Source organism: Cebus imitator, unplaced genomic scaffold (genome assembly GCF_001604975.1).
Source record: "Cebus imitator isolate Cc_AM_T3 unplaced genomic scaffold, Cebus_imitator-1.0 Scaffold11, whole genome shotgun sequence".
Lineage (NCBI taxonomy): Eukaryota > Metazoa > Chordata > Mammalia > Primates > Cebidae > Cebus > Cebus imitator.
In genome coordinates, this window is record NW_016107326.1 from 10,507,086 (window position 1) to 10,522,405 (window position 15,320).

At 50.0% G+C, this 15,320-nt stretch overlaps 1 protein-coding gene across 6 annotated transcripts; it reads left to right on the forward strand.

Annotated features, from left to right (window-relative positions):
• Positions 1-1,258: 1,258 nt before the first annotated feature.
• PLAC9 (placenta associated 9) lies at positions 1,259-14,651 on the forward strand. 6 transcript variants are annotated; one of them, XM_037727474.1, is made up of 5 exons: positions 2,202-2,307; positions 11,412-11,509; positions 13,181-13,250; positions 13,514-13,637; positions 14,158-14,651. In XM_037727474.1, the coding sequence occupies exons 2-5, from the start codon at positions 11,442-11,444 to the stop codon at positions 14,166-14,168; spliced, it is 273 nt and encodes a 90-aa protein (XP_037583402.1). In that variant the 5' UTR covers positions 2,202-2,307; positions 11,412-11,441; the 3' UTR covers positions 14,169-14,651. The 6 variants fall into 6 exon arrangements, with proteins under 6 accessions (XP_017352546.1, XP_037583401.1, XP_037583404.1 ...); XM_017497065.2 differs by having other exon boundaries at positions 2,207-2,307; positions 13,178-13,250; XM_017497057.2 differs by lacking the exons at positions 2,202-2,307; positions 13,181-13,250 and adding an exon at positions 1,259-1,732.
• The last annotated feature ends 669 nt before the right edge of the window (positions 14,652-15,320 follow it).

Genomic DNA, 15,320 nt, shown 5'->3' on the forward strand with positions numbered 1-15,320 from the left:
TTTCTTCTTAATCTTAAATTCAGAATATAAGGTAGCCCATTGGCTCTGAGCTACAAGAATCCTTATGGGTTTGGCAGTTCTATGACAACTTTGCACCTGGCTAAACCATCAAGGAACGTCCCACCACCAAGCATGAGACATTCTTGGCATTCCTGAAATAAATTCTTCTTCTGAGCCAGTTCATGTGGGCATCATAATCTCCTTGAAAGCTTTTGAAAGATCTAGACCTGGGGCCAGGCCCAGTTGCTCATGCCTATAGTCCCAGCACTTTAGGAGGCTGAGGAGGGCGGATCACAACGTCAGGAGTTCGAGACCAGCCTGACCAACATAGTGAAACTCCGTCTCTACTAAAAACACAAAAATTAGCTGGGTGTGGTGGCAGGTGCCTGTAATCCCAGCTACTCAGGAGGCACTGAGGCAAGTGAATTGCTTGAACCTGGGAGGCGGAGGTTGCAGTGAGCTGAGATTGTGCCACTGCCCTGCAGCCTGGGTGACAGAGCAAGACTTTGTCTCGATAATAATAATAAAATAAATAAATAATAAATAATTTAGATTTGAGTCTGTCTCAGATTCTCGGGCTCAGAACCAGAACTTCTGCGTCTGAGGCTATTATGTCACTCTCGGGGAGGGGGTAAGAACTGGATCACTGGTTAGCATGGTGACTGTTCTGGACAATTACACAGCCACAGCCAGGAACACAGAAGGCAGAGGGGCAGCCTTGATCTGCAAGGGCCCCAGTTAACCCCAATGGGGACCTTGATGGACAAAGGCATTCTCCCAGGCTTGCTGATGAAAGCGTTCTACTTACAGCCAGGCAAGGCACTCAGGGCTCTGCAGCAGAGAAGTCAGAGCTGCAGCTTTTTTGCTTTGTGTTTTCACTAAACCTTAATTTGTTGTTGCACTTTGTTGAACAGGCGTGTCCCATAGGGAAGTTTCCGCTACTGTGTTCCAAACTGTGGACTGCTTGTGGCATCTTACTTGTTACCTCATTAATAATGAATTAAATAAAACCTTTAGAATATGCTAATTTCATATCTTTACGAGAGTCACAATTTTACCTTTTTTTTTTTTTTTAAAGTACCAGTACCTTTTCACGTTGCTATCACTCCCTTACCAGAGCAGTGAGTTTCTGGGTCTCCTTCTTAGGGCCAGACACTGTTCCATGTCATTAGAATCAATTTCTTGTTCGTAGGTAGACAAACAAAAGCTTCCACACTCCCAGGAGACAGGGATGCATATCCTGTGCCACGGCTGAGGGTAATGCCGAGGAAGGCACTTCTCTCTGAGCCTCAGTCTGCCCGCCTCTGAAATGGGTTCATAACAAACCCCTGACCCCAGGATCCGCCGCCTAGAGCCAACGCCCTCACCCAATCCTTCCCCTTCCCTCCCGGGCCCCCAGAAGGCGCGGGGACTCCGGAGGCGGCCCTTTCCTCGCGAGGCGCCCGGGTGGCACTGTCAGCGCCTCAACTCCCGGGGTCTCTGGACTCCGCGCTGCCCAAAGGGTGCAGAGGGGCCTCTGGAGGGGGCGGGTTCGCTCCAGCCAGAAAGCCCGGAGCCGCCCAGGAATTTTGGCTCGGACTAAGAGCATTTCCTCCCAGGCCGGCCGGGCGCGATCCAGGGAGGGCGGCTGCGGGCAGACGCGGCGCTGCGCTCGGCCGGGCGGGCAACATGCGGCCCCTGCTCTGCGCGCTGGCCGGGCTGGCTCTGCTCCGCGCCGCGGGCGCTTTGGCTGGTGAGTGGGGCGCCGGGCACGGCAGGGGACCCGCAGATGGCGAGGAAGGAATGGGCAAGAGAGAGACAGAGTTGGACACTACAGCGGGATGGAGAGAGAGGAAGATGCAGGGAGGGAGGGATGGAGAGAAAGACGGTGAGAGGAAACAGAAGCAGAAAAAGGCAGAGAAGTAGAGCAAAGGAGAGATAAAGAAGAGAGGGAAGAATAAATCGTGAAAAGGAAAAAGGAGAGGCCGAGACAGAAAGAGGCTTTATAGATGAACAGATATGAACTAAGATAGAAGAAAAAGGAGTTTAAGAGACCAAAGAGAAGGAAAGAGAAAGAGTGACTAAAATAGCAAGGGGTGGAGGGAGAGTGGATATTGAAGCAAAGAGAAAGATTTGAGAGAGACCACAAAAGAGAGAGAGAGAAGCTCAGTGACGGGAGTAGAGCTGGCAAGAGAGGAGCCAGGGTCTGGGGTGGGAGGTCACAGCTGCCGGGCGGGGCAGCCCGGGAGGCCAGCTGCATCTCAGAGGGCCTGCGGAGGCTCAGGCCTGGCTTTATAGGACATTGTCTAAGAAGCCAGACTCCAAAGGGTGAGTGACCCAGGCAAGCTCAGCACAGCCTCAAGGAGCCAGACAGGCGGGCCAGGAGAAAGGCCACTGCTTCACCTGCCAGGCGGCCTCAGGTGGTTTTGCAGTTGGTGAGGAAGTCAGCCTCCCAGTTTCCAGGGAGCTTCTCTGGGGGACTGAGCTGTTTTGGGCAGAGGTGGGGCACTGGGTGGAGGTGGAGGGCTGTTCGGGAGGGAGAGGCTCTCTGGGTGCCTAATCCATTAGCTGGGTTCCTTGCCTTTTACTCTCCCTTTTCTTTCCCCCACCTCTCCCTTCAGCTTAATGTTGCCCCTTCGCAGGTGAGGCTCAGGGTGACTCTCGTCAAGTGACTTACTAGACTGTAGTCTTGACTATACACAGATGCTGATTCCGCCACCCTGCACATTGCACAGGACTTTACAAGCCACGACCCCATTTAGTCAGGGATGGCTATTGCTCATTTTAGTTGTTCAGGTGAGGGGCAAGCTCAGATCTCACAGTGGTGCCAAGGCAGAGCCCTCACAAAACATCCAGGCCTCCTGCCCCTCAGTCCTTGCCCCCACCCAGGCAGAAGTGCCCTGTGCTAAGATAGAAGCACCCACCCCCTTTCAGGGCCCAGTTAACTGTGGGAGTGAGCACGTGGGGAGAGGATCCAGGCCAGCCCTCGTGATCCCTTACCTTGGGTGAGTCCTTTCCTTTCTCTGGGGCTGCTTCTTCCTCTGTCAATTGGGGAGAATGACACCCCCCCCCAACAGGGCTGTCCTCAGGGATTAGATGAGAGAGGAAGTGCCCAGCAGGGAACATGTATCAACACACATTCTCTTAGATGACTCCGCTGATTTCTCTGAGCCTCAGTTTGCCCACCTGTTAAAGATAACCACCAATGGCTTCCTCACAAGCTGTATAAGGAGTGGCTGGGACTCTGCCCAGCATAGAGTAGAGCCCCCGTACACACCCTGTCATCCCCCTCTCCTTTACCCGCCTCCCAGCTCAGCCCCAGGCTCTGGAAGCTGAGGGCACAAAGCAGCGCCTGTGCTTCCCCCAGAGGGAGGAGGGACTGGCCCGTCCACAAGTGGCTACTTTTGGTGCTCCTTTTAGCCACGACTTGTATAGAGAATTTAAACCCATTTTAAACGTTGTTTTTCTTTCTGATTATGAATGTTCATTGCTACAGATTAAGAAGAAAAGGATTTGGGGAGGCCGAAGCAGGCAGATCACAAGGTCGGGAGTTCAAGACCATCCTGGCTAACACAGTAAAATCCCGTCTCTACTAAAAATACAAAAAAAAATTAGCCGGGCAAGGTGGCACATGCCTGTAGTCCCAGCTACTCTGGAGGCTGAGGCAGGAGAATCGCTTGAACCCAGAAGGCGGAGGTTGCAGTGCGCAGAGACAGTACCCCTGCACTCCAGCCTGGGTGACAGAGCGAGACTCCATCTCAAAAAAAAAAGAGAGAGAAGAAGAAAAGGAGGAAAGTATTCATGATTAATGTCATTTCACACTGACTTCATACATTTTTGTGCATAATCTTTCAGATTTCAGATATCTCTTAACTTTTGATTATGAAAACTGTTGGATACAAAAAATACAAAATAATAGTATAGGAAAGAATCACATAATGTACTCGTCAACCCTGCTTCAACAAGTTTCAATTCATGGGCAGTTTTATGTCATCTGCAGTCCTCACCCGCTCCCCTCCCTGGATTATGAAATCCAGGCATTGTATTTTCTTTCTTTCTTTCCTTCTTTTGTGCAACAGGATCTCATTCTGTCACCCATACTAGAATGCAGTGCCACAATCTCAGTTCACTGCAATCTACACCCCCCAGGTTCAAGTGATTCTCCTGCCTCAGCCTCCCAAGTAGCTGGGACTACAGGCATCCACCACCACACCTGACCAATTTTTGTATTTTTAGTAGAGACAGGGTTTCACCATGTTGGCCAGGCTGGTCTCGAACTGCTAGGCTCAAGTGATCCACCTGCCCTGGCTTCCCAAAGTGCTGGCAGGTGTGAGCCACCATGCCTGGACTGACATCATGTATTTCCTTTTCTTTTTTCTTTCTTTTTTTTAGAGCGAGAGGGTTTCACCATGTTGTTCAGGCTGATCTTGAACTCCTGACCTTATGATCCACCTGCCTCGGCCTCCCAAAGTGCTGGGATTACAGGCATGAGCCACCGTGCCGAGCCCATAGCTTTTCATCTATAAATATTTCCTTGTGTATCTCTAAGAGATAAGCACTCTTTTAATAAACATAGCTGCAATGCCACGATCGCACTCCAAAAAGAGTGTGTGATTGAACATCATTAAATATTCAATCACTGTTCAAATGTCTTTGATTGTGTCATATCTTTTTACAATTCATTTGTTTGATCCATATAAGGTTACATATACTGCATCTGGTCAAAATGTCTGTTAGGTCTCTTTAAATATGTAAGTTTTCCCACCCCTGCCCTTTTTTTTTTTTTTTTTTAGACAGAGTCTTGCTCTGTCTGGAGTGTAGTAGCACGATCTTGGCGCACTGTAACCTCTGCCTCCTGGTTCAAGTGATTCTCCTGCCTCAGCCTCCTGAGTAGCTGGGACTACAGGTGCTCACCCTGACACCCAGCTAACTTTTGTATGTTCAGTAGAGACAGAGTTTCACCATGTTGGCCAGAATGGTCTTGACCTCCTGAACTCATGATCCACCCACCTCGGCATCCAAAAGTGCTGGGATTACAGGCGTGAGCCACCATGCCCAGCTTTTTTTTTTTTTTAAATTTTGTTGTTGTTGTTGAATAAACTAAGTTTGTTCTGTCAAGTTTTCCACATTTAGATTTTGCTAATTGCGTCCCTTTGATGTTATTTAAATACTTTCATCCCTTATATTTTCTGTAAATTGAGATCTATCTCTTGCTTGTCCGACTTTCAACCTTGGTTTATTTTATTTTATTTTTGAGACAGTCTCATTCTGTCGCCCAAGCTGGAGCGCAGTGGTGCAATCTCGGCTCACCACAACCTCTGCCTCCCAGGTTCAAGCAATTCTCATGCCTCAGCCTCCTGAGTAGCTGGGATTATAGATGCTGTACCAGCACGCCCAGCTAAGTTTTGCATTTTTTAGTAGAGATGGGGGCGGGGGAGGAGGTGGGTTTCACCATATTGGCCAGGCTGGTATCGAACTCCTGACATCAAGGGATCAGCCAGCCTCTGCCTCCCAAAGTACTGGGAGTACAGGTTGTTAGCCGCCATGCCTGGCCCCAATCTTGGTTTCTTTCAGCAGCACTCAGAGAAACCTTTATTCCCTGATGGCCTTTTAGACCATCAGCCACTACGCCCGGCCCACATTTTGGAGTTTTTTATAGAATCATTTGAAGAATAGTGTTCTGCTGCTTTCAAAAATAATCAAAACCCATGGATGGTTTTGAATGAATCATACATCTTTATACAAGTATTGGATGTGGTAAAGTTTATTATTCTATTACATTGAATGTGTCCAGGGTTGCTTTCCAAAGCAGACTCTTCAAAGACTGTGACTTTGATAATTCAGAAGATACAGCAACACCTTTCAGAGACGCCACTGAGAAAACCTTTCTCATTGCCCCCCATGCAGAAACCATCTGCGCTGTGGCACTTTCTTACTATTTGGGTTCAGATACAAAAGGTCTCCCCATAAGGCCCGGACGTAGAGGGAGCAGTACTTCAGCCTCAGAGGATGGCACCCAGGGGCCACGTCTCTTTAACTGGGGCAGCCAGGCCAGCCCAGCCCTCCCCTGGGGCCTCCCGGCTCCACAGCAGCCTGTTCTCACCAGCACAGGATGCCCCGCCCGTGGCCACCATCCAGGGTGCGCATCAGGCCCGGAGCAGGAGCTAGGCCAGAGAAAACAACGCAGCATCCAAGGAGGTCCATTTCCCAACTGGCAGGGCCCAGGAGGGTGGGAGGAAAGGGAGGAAGGGAGCCCTGTGGGGCCACAGCCTTGGCTGCTCAGGGTTAATCATCGGAATCCTTCAGCCTTTTCCACTCCCCTTGTCTGAGCCGCTGACAGCCCCATGGGTGCGTGTGTGTGTCTACTAATTTTTTTTTTTTTTTTTTTTTTTTTTTTTTTTTTTTTTTTTTTTTATACCGTGTTGATTAGTTTTATACATATATTAGACATTGGTTCTTTTGTCTTTTTTTTTTTTTTTTTTTTTTTTTACTTTTTTTTTTTCTTTACAAGACAAGGTCTTTGTCGCCCAGGCTAGAGAGCAGTGATGCAATCGTAACTGACTGTAGTCTTAAACTTCTGGGCTCAAGCGATTCTCCTGCTTCAGCTTCCCAAATACCTGGGACTACAAGCATATGCCACCAATCTTGTCTAATTTTTTTTTTCATAGAGAGAGAGTCCCACTATGTTGCCCAGTATGGTCTCAAACTCCTGGCTTTAAGTGATCCACCAGCCTTGGCCTCCCAAAGCTCCGGGATTACAGGTGTGAACCACTGAGCTCAGCTCTCATAGCCGATTTTTGAGGCCTCTCTGCGGTCTCCAAATGACAGAGAAGAAGAATTAAGGATGAGCTACATGGGGAAGTGAGGGCCTCAGGCCTACCCCATCCTATTTTATGGAGGAGGCAGCAGAGGCTCAGGGAGAAGAAACTCACAATCCCACAATCATTAGTGGCTGAACCAGGCTGAGGACAGGCGTCTCCAGCATGTTTTCTGACATGATGCGTTCAAGTCAGCTCTGTGTGGAGGACCTGGTGGGGAGGGAGCAGGCAGGACAATGTCAGGCCCTGCTCCAAGCTTGCTCTCTCAGATGTCCTCTGTGGAGGCCCCGATGAGCTCATGGACAGTTGCTCCAGGAGCACAGAGCACAGTTTTGTCCAGATGTGAAGGATTAGCGCTGAGCCACGTGGGGAGCGACCTCAGCCCAGCCTTTTCCCTGGAGGGGATCTGGAGCCAAGTTAGACCTCATTACAGACTCTAGAGAGCAGGGTGTTCTAGGCCAGTGGAGAGGAGCAGGCTCTGGTTGTTCCTGACTTCCAACGCAGCCTGACTCCCACGTGGCTGGCAGGGTCACACTGTATCCTTCTGGCCTGAGCCTGGGAGAAGTGTGTGAGGGGAGAGTGGCTGCGGTCTGGGGGAGGGCAGGTGAGGCTCAGGGGAAAGGCCCGGCCGAAGGCCTCTGGACAGAGCCAGCAGGCGGTGTGTGTATTCACAGACTCACGACGACAGGCCTTCCCCAGGACGGCCACTCTGTGGGTGAGAACAGCTCTTCCGGCCCCCTCAGAACTTTTCCTCTCTAAGCTGATCAGCCCAGTTTCAGCTGAAACAGAGTTAAAATTTGGAGTCCCAGACTGGGTGCGATGGCTCACACGTATAATCCCAGCACTTTGGGAGGCCAAGGAAGGTGGATCACTTAAGCCCAGGAGTTTGAGCTTAGCCTGGGCAACGTGGTGAAACCCCATCTCTACAAAAAATACAAAACTTAGCCCGGCATGGTAATGTGTGCCTGTAGTCCCAGCTACTCTGGAGGCTGAGGTGGGAGAGTTGCTTGAACCCGGGAAGCAGAGGTTGCGGTGAGTCATGATCGTGCCTCTGCACTTCAGCCTGGGTGACAGACTGAGACCCTGTCAAAACAAAAAAAGAAAGAAGAAATAAAAAAAGGAGTCTCTTCCCCATAGCCTCCTCTAGACCTGCCCCTGCCTCCCAAGGGCCTTCTCAGGATGTGGGGCCAGGATGGAGCATAGCCCCCAGGTGGGACCTCTCCCTCTGAATATTTTACACGGATGCCTGCAGCCCACGGTGGCTACTGCTTTCTGCTGACAGCCCCATCAGACAGCTGGCTTTTATTAGGGAACGTTTCAAACCACGCCCACAACAGTAGAGAGAAAAGCTGAATGTACCCCTACGTGCTCATCACCCAGCTCCAACAATTAGCAGCTCTCAGCCCATCTTGTTTGCTCTAAACATCCACGCAGGCCTCTCCCCCATCCCCACCCAGGCCTGGATTATTTGGAAGTAAATCCAAGACGGCATAACATTTCATCTGTAAATATTTCAGTATGGGTCTTTAAAAGACTCGCCTTAAAGAAATAACCAAGGCACCGTTATCATGTCCTCCTCCCTCCCCACGTTCAGGAATAACACCATTATCTTTTGAAGAGTCTTTTCTAAATTTAATGGAAGGAAATAATGAAAAGGAAAATTCAAAAAACAGATTGTTCTCCACAAAAGATGCTCGGATTGGAAGGACGTTTTGTCCCTGGTGTTGTTCTTATCCCTGAGTGGAAGAGCTGAGATTTAGATAGAGTTGGAATCAGAAAATCACAAGGCAGGGGGCCCCACTTTGATGAGTTGAAGCCAGGAGGTCAGGGTGCCTGAGGTCCAGGCATTTGCTGATGGCGTGAGCTTGGGCAAATCCCTTGGCCTCTCAGAGTTACACATCCATCACCAACTCTGTCCTGTCTCAAGACCTGCCCCCCTTCTAGACAAGTGCAGATGGCCCCTTGGCCAACCCATCCAACACCAAGGCCTTAAGCTACAAGCATTGCACCTAGAGGGCTCAAGCTCCGTAACTCCCCACACTGAGCTTTGGATGCCCACATCCATGGCCGCAGCCTTGATATTGTCACTATCTGAAGCCGCTCGACCTGTAAAAGCTAAAATTGCAATATTCTTTACCTCCTGTTCCTCCTGTGATTCCTAAGACCTCCAGTCTCTTTAGCTCCCCCTTCTTCCAGTTTATTGGCCCTCTTCTTGGCCTCATTTCCTTCCTTATCCCAGCTGGATTCCAGGGCTCCCCTCCTAAACCTCTGGCTGGTCAAATCTCAGTTCCTTGTCCCCTTGCCTCCACCACATCCACCCTGCAGACTCCATCCAGCCATCTGTCTTTGCTGCTGTGCGCCTAGACTGTGGAGCACTGCTGGGGGAGGACTCACACTTCCAGGATTCCTTGTTGATGCTGGCTCATTCTGCATGGTCCTCCTACTCCCTCATTCTGCACATCCCCTTTTGAAGCCCTCTCTTTATTCAAGCCCCTTACCTGGTGGTGCACTGATGGACTGGCTCTCAAAAAGAAAAGAAGGGGGGCAGGGGTTGGTGATTTCTGTGGTGTAAGTATTCTCATCATGGCCACCATTTTTTTTTTCTTTTTACTTAAAAATTTTTTTCTTTTAAGGGATAGGGTCTCAGTGTGTTGATCAGGCTGGTCTCAAACTCCTGGCCTCAAGTGATCCTCCCACTCAGCCTCCCAAAGTACTAGGATTAAAGGCACAAGCCACCATTTCCATCCACCATGGTCACTATTTTAACATCTGTGTTTAGTAACCTACTCATAGAATTCTTGAAATTTTAACAGCTAGCTCTCTTCCCTACGTGTTCTCTTTCTTACTGCACAGAGTAAACAGAGCCCATCAGGCAGGAGCTCACTCCACTTTCTGGCCCTCTAGTTAGATGGTTTACCTTTGCCCATTTTTGCTGCATTCCCTCTGTCTTCCTTCCAGATGTGTTCCCACCCACTTTGGATCCGGGACCTCCCATCAATTCAGGAAGAGCATTCCTTTGCTTCTCTTGTCTTCCTTTTGTCCCTCAGACTGTAAACATCATTGTGTTTTCCACTGCTTAAAACACACACACACAGACACACACACACAACCATAAATACTTCTCTAGACCTTGTGATCCAGTCTCCTTTCCTTCACAGCCAAGCTTTGTGAAATTTTCCAGAATCCAAGCTTCTATCCCCAGCCTCACCTTCCCTTCTCATCTTACCATAATCCAAGCTCTGCTTTTCCCCCACCACTCCTAAGAGTGCTGGGGTGACATCTAACAAGGGCCTTTCCTGTGCTCTTTTTCCAGTCCTTATCTTGCTAGACCTCCTCACTGCTTTCGGCCATGCTGACCTTTTTCATTCTCTGCAGAATCTGTAGAGCTTGGCTGCTCTTGACTTCTGGGGCAGCACTCTCCTTCTTGAGTGTCAGCGTTCTCCAAGGTTCCAGCCAACTCTGATGCCCCACAGGCATCTCAGGGTTACCAACTCTGAAACCTGAGCTTGGAATCAGGGCTCTTAGACTTCTGCATGAGGGTTGATGGTGCCTGGAAGAGCCAACTCGAGGAGCACAATGGAATGGCAGATCCTCTGCTTATGAGTAGTGACTTTGGACACATACTTTCTTCCCTCTATGCATCAGTTTTCTTACGTATAGATTGGGGGTAACAACAGGTTGTTGGAGAGGTTAAGTTAGCACCCTACGTCGTACGTGGTAAGCACTCATCACGTGCCAGCTGTAACTAACGGGTTCCCAGTGTCAGTGCTGCTATTGAAATACCTCCTCTCATTTTCATCCTCATATTCCTACAGCTACTGCCTCTGCTCATCACTTCTCCTTCATCCCTCTTACCCTGATTGCTGCAGTAACTTCCTGCCTTCAAAGGCATCTCCCTCCAGTCTATTCCCTATATTTTAAAAATTCATGTTTGACTCTGTGATTCTTCTATTAAAATAAACCCCCTTGGCTGGGTGTGGTGGCTCACACCTGTGATTCCAGCACTTTGGCAGCCTGAAGCAGGAGGATCACCTGAGGCCAGGAGTTTGAGACCAGCCTGATCAACATGGTGAAACCCCATCTCTACTAAAAATACAAAAATTAGCCAGGCAAAGTAGCAGGCACTTGTAATCCCAGCTACTCAGGAGGCTGAGACAGAAGAATCACTAGAGCCCGGGAGGCAGAGGTTGCAGTGAGCCCAGATTGCCCCCCAAATATGCTCAGAACTGATTTATTAAAGCCTCTGGGCTAAAGCTCTGGTTTGATTTCCAGGATTTCCGTCTCCAGTCTCTCTCCCGACCACCCTGTGTCTCCAGCCACTGCAGGATCCCCGCAGGGTTTGCACAGGCCTCTCTGTCACTGCAATTGACTGGCTGGAGCCCGTCCTCCCTTCCTCCCTGGGCTTCACCTCCTTGAAGAAGTCCATGTGGGTCTGTAGGTGACTGGTGGGATTGAGATGGCTGGCACTCACACACTGACCCCCACCAGGGCCTTCCTCTGCTTGCTCTTGCATTTGCTTTGGGGACCGACCTCACTTGAGCCCAGTGTTTACAGGAGTCTCTGGCATGATGGCAAACCAAGGGCCCCACAGTGACAAGACTTGTTTCTCCACAGCTGCAGAACCCTTCAGCCCTCCCCAGGGAGATGCAGCTCAGAGCACAGCGTGTGACAGACACATGGCCGTGCAACGCCGTCTGGATGTCATGGAGGAGGTAAACCACAGGATGGTTTGGAAGGACATGTGGGGTCAGGACCACCTTCTAAGATGGGATTTTTTGGGTTTTTTTTGAGATGGAGCTTTGCTTTTGTTGTCCATGCTGGAGTGCAATGGCATGATCTCGGCTCACCACAGCCTCCTCCTCCCGAGTTCAAGAGGTTCTCCTGCCTCAGCCTCGCAAGTAGCTGGGATTACAGGCATGCATAGCTGATTTTATATTTTTAATAGAGATGAGGTTTCTCCATGTTGGTCAGGCTGGTCTCAGACTCCTGACTTCAGGTGATCCGCCCACCTCCTCCCACGAAAGTGCTGGGATTACAGGTATGAGCCACCAGGCCTGGCCTAGGATGGTGTTTTTATGGGAAGATGCAAGCTTGCTTTGGAATGTCAGGCCATACAGGCCAATCCTGCACTGTGGCTGCCTTGTCCAACATCACCCTCCCATCTAGGCTGTCAGGCTGGCCAGTCTCCAGTGGACCCTGCTTCCCCTAAGGCCTTACTTGCCCCCATGTGGGTATTTCAGCATCAATACTGGATGGGAAGGTGGAAATTCAGTCACTGTTTTGTTATTTAGCCACGATTCCTAACTTGTGTGGAAAAAAGCTTACATTTGTATTGTTGCAAGCCTTTAACTGAAATTGAGCATTCCCATTCATCATAAATACAGACAGCAAGCAGTGGTATTAACAGTACTATAACTTTGTCATCAATAGAAATCCAGATAATTTCATCTTGTTCTAGTTATGAATATCTGAACATATCATTTATACCCTTCGTATGTCAACTTTTCTGTTTTTGTTAGGCCTGATGTTAAATCATGTGATTTAGTGAGTTAATAAATACGTGTTTTTTGAGGCATTGTCTCCCTGTTACCCAGGATGGAGTACAGTGGTGCAGTCTCACCTCACTGCAATTTCCACCTCCCAGGCTCAAGCAATCCTCCCACCTCAGCCTCCCATGTAGCTGGGACTACAGGTGTATGTACCACCATGCCTGGCCAATTTTTTTTTTTTTTTGTAGAGATGAGGTTTTGCTATGTTTCCCAGGCTGGTCTTGAACCCCTGAGCTCAAGCCATCCGCCCACCTCGGCCTCCCAAAGTACTGGGATTACAAGCATGAGTCACTATGCCCAGTCAATACATATGTTATATCCAAAAGTTTGAATTTTTATTTTACAGAGTCCTGCTCTGTTACCCAGGTGGAGTTCATGATTCAATCTCAGCTCACTGCAACCTCTGCCTCCAGGGCTCCAGTGATTCTCATGCCTCAACCTCCCGAGTAGCGGGGACTACAGACATGCACCACCATGCCCAGCTAATTTTTTGTATTTTTGGTAGACATGGGATTTCTCCATGTTGGCCAGACTGGTCTCAAACTCCTAACCTCAAGCGATCTGCCTGCCTCGGCCTCCCAAAATGCTGGGATTACAGGCGTGAGTCACTGTGCTGGGCCAAAAAGTTTAATTTTTAATAATGAATAATATTTTAATGCAATTGATGCCCTTGGTAATTCTATATGCTTTATTTTTTGCATTTAAGGCATTATTCTGAAAAGAGGTCTGTAGGCTTCACCACACTGCCAGTGGGGACCATGGCATACAAAGGGAAAAAAATAACTATTGGGAACCCTGAGTAAATTTCAAAATCCCAAATCTGTCATTCGGCAGAGACACCACCAGGGGGCGGAGCAACAAAAGAAATGAGAGCACCAGCCTGCAAAGTCCCAAAAGGGAGAAGGCATTCTAAAGGCGTTTCATCCAAACCTGTGATTGAGTGCCAAAAAGGAAGGAGCCTTAGAGAGCGAGCCCCCTAGGATATTGTCATCTGGGGAAACTGAGGCAGGTAGGGGCAGAGCCTGAGTGAGGAAAACCCAGGTCCCGCAACACGCAGTCCTTTCCCACTGCACCCCACTGGACCGATAGCTGCTCCTTAGGGCCTTAGCTGATGAAGCAGAGTGCAGCACCACTCCTGTCCTCGACTTTACCCCCTTCCCACAATAGATGGTAGAGAAGACCGTGGAGCACCTGGCGACAGAGGTGAAAGGCCTGCTGGGCCTGCTGGAGGAGCTGGCCTGGAACCTGCCCCCGGGACCCTTCAGCCCCGCCCCCGACCTCCTCGGAGAAGGTGAGCGGTGCAGCTGGCAGAGGACAACCTCTGGACTGCTGTCATCTGGGGCCGGGCAGGCGAGACGGATGGGGCTACTCCACTGCACAGGTGTAGGCTGGACAGCAGGGAGGGCCCCAGCGCACCCGGGGACGGAAGCGGGACGGCATCATCCCTCCTCCCCAACCCACACCCGGTCGCTGCGGCCCAGTGTCAGACGAAATTCTGGAAGAGCCGGTCCTAGATACCAACTCAGCACACCCCAGCGAGGAGAAGCTGCCTCCTTCGTTGGCCTTCTCCGGACTAAAGCTCCTCAGCTCCTTTCATTTCCCCCTGAGAAGCCATTCCTGTTCCACCCCAAAACCCTCACAGGGAAGACGGCACCCCACTGATCAGGCAGGGATGGAGTTGCTCTTTGCCCTCTCCTTGATCCCCGTGTCCCGGGGGGCTGGGGAGGGGAGGGAAGAAACTGTTGAGCAGCACGGGCCGGGGACCCTGCAGCACCCCAGCTTGCTCACTGGAGGCCGCCGCTTTCTTTCAGATGGCTTCTGAGCCCCGGAGCTGGAGCCCAGCAGCTGCCAGTGGTGCACCTGCCAGTGGTGCACCTGCCAGGCAGCACCCTCTGAGAGCCAGCCCTGTCCGCTCGCCTTCCTTCCCCAGCTTTGTGTGAAATAAAAGCTACTCCTTCCGCCTCCTCTGTGTCTGCTGACAGAGTAACCCGTTTAACTACAGCCCCCTCTCCCTCCACTTCCATGCCTGGAGGAGGCCTGCAACCCCCTCCAGGCTCAGACCTGGGGACACCCCCATTCCTGCCATCTGTGCTTTAGCCCTCCTTATTTACAGGAGCAGATGAGCAGGGGTTGATTCACAGAGGTGGGGGTTCTTCGAGTGGCCCTGCGTCTCAAAATGTGGCCATAGGTGAAAAGCAAGGGGATCAGGGTCTCAGGCCCCACCCAGACTTCTTAATCCAAATCTGCATTGCAATGAGACCCCCAGGGAATTTATGTGTCCATTAAAGTCGTTTGTTGTTTTTTTAAAAAAATTCCTATGAAGTGAAATTCAATGTAAAATTCACCACTTTAACCATTTTAAATTGTACAAGGCTGGGGGCAGTGGTTTACACCTATAATCCTAGCCCTTTGGGAGGCCAAGGTGGGAGGCTCACTTGAGCCCAGGAACATGAGGCTATCCTGGGCAGTATGGTGAAACCCTATCCCAGCAAAAAATACAAAAAATAGCCTGGCATGGTGGCACAGGACTGTCGTCCCAGCTACTCAGGAGGTTGGGGTGGAAGGATCACCTGAGCCCAGGAGGTCAAGGCTGTGGTGAGCCATGATCATGCCACTGCACTTCAGCCTGGGTGACAGAGTGACAGCCTGGGTGACCTTGTCTCAAAAAGAAAAAAATCATACAAATGCAATGACTTCTAGTACATTCACAAGTTGTCAGTCATCACCACCAGTTCCAGAACGTTGTTCTCACTCTAGAAAGAAACTCTGTACCTGTTAAGCAGTCACATCCCATTCCCGATCCCCCAATCCCCTGGAAACCACTGATCTCTGTCGCCGTGAACTTGCCTATTCTGGACATTTTAAATACAGCACTCCCACTTTATCTGTTGTTTCACTTTCCATGGTTTCAGTTACCTGCAGTCAACCACAGTCCTAAAATATTAAACTCCAGAAATAAACAACATATGAGTTT

Coding starts and splice junctions, on each gene's coding strand:
- PLAC9 (XM_017497057.2), top strand. CDS start 1,669: ATGCGGCCCCTGCTCTGCGCGCTGGCCGGGCTGGCTCTGCTCCGCGCC. Junction 1,733..11,411: donor CGCCGCGGGCGCTTTGGCTG/GTGAGTGGGGCG, acceptor GTTTCTCCACAG/CTGCAGAACCCTTCAGCCCT. Junction 11,510..13,513: donor GTCTGGATGTCATGGAGGAG/GTAAACCACAGG, acceptor TTCCCACAATAG/ATGGTAGAGAAGACCGTGGA.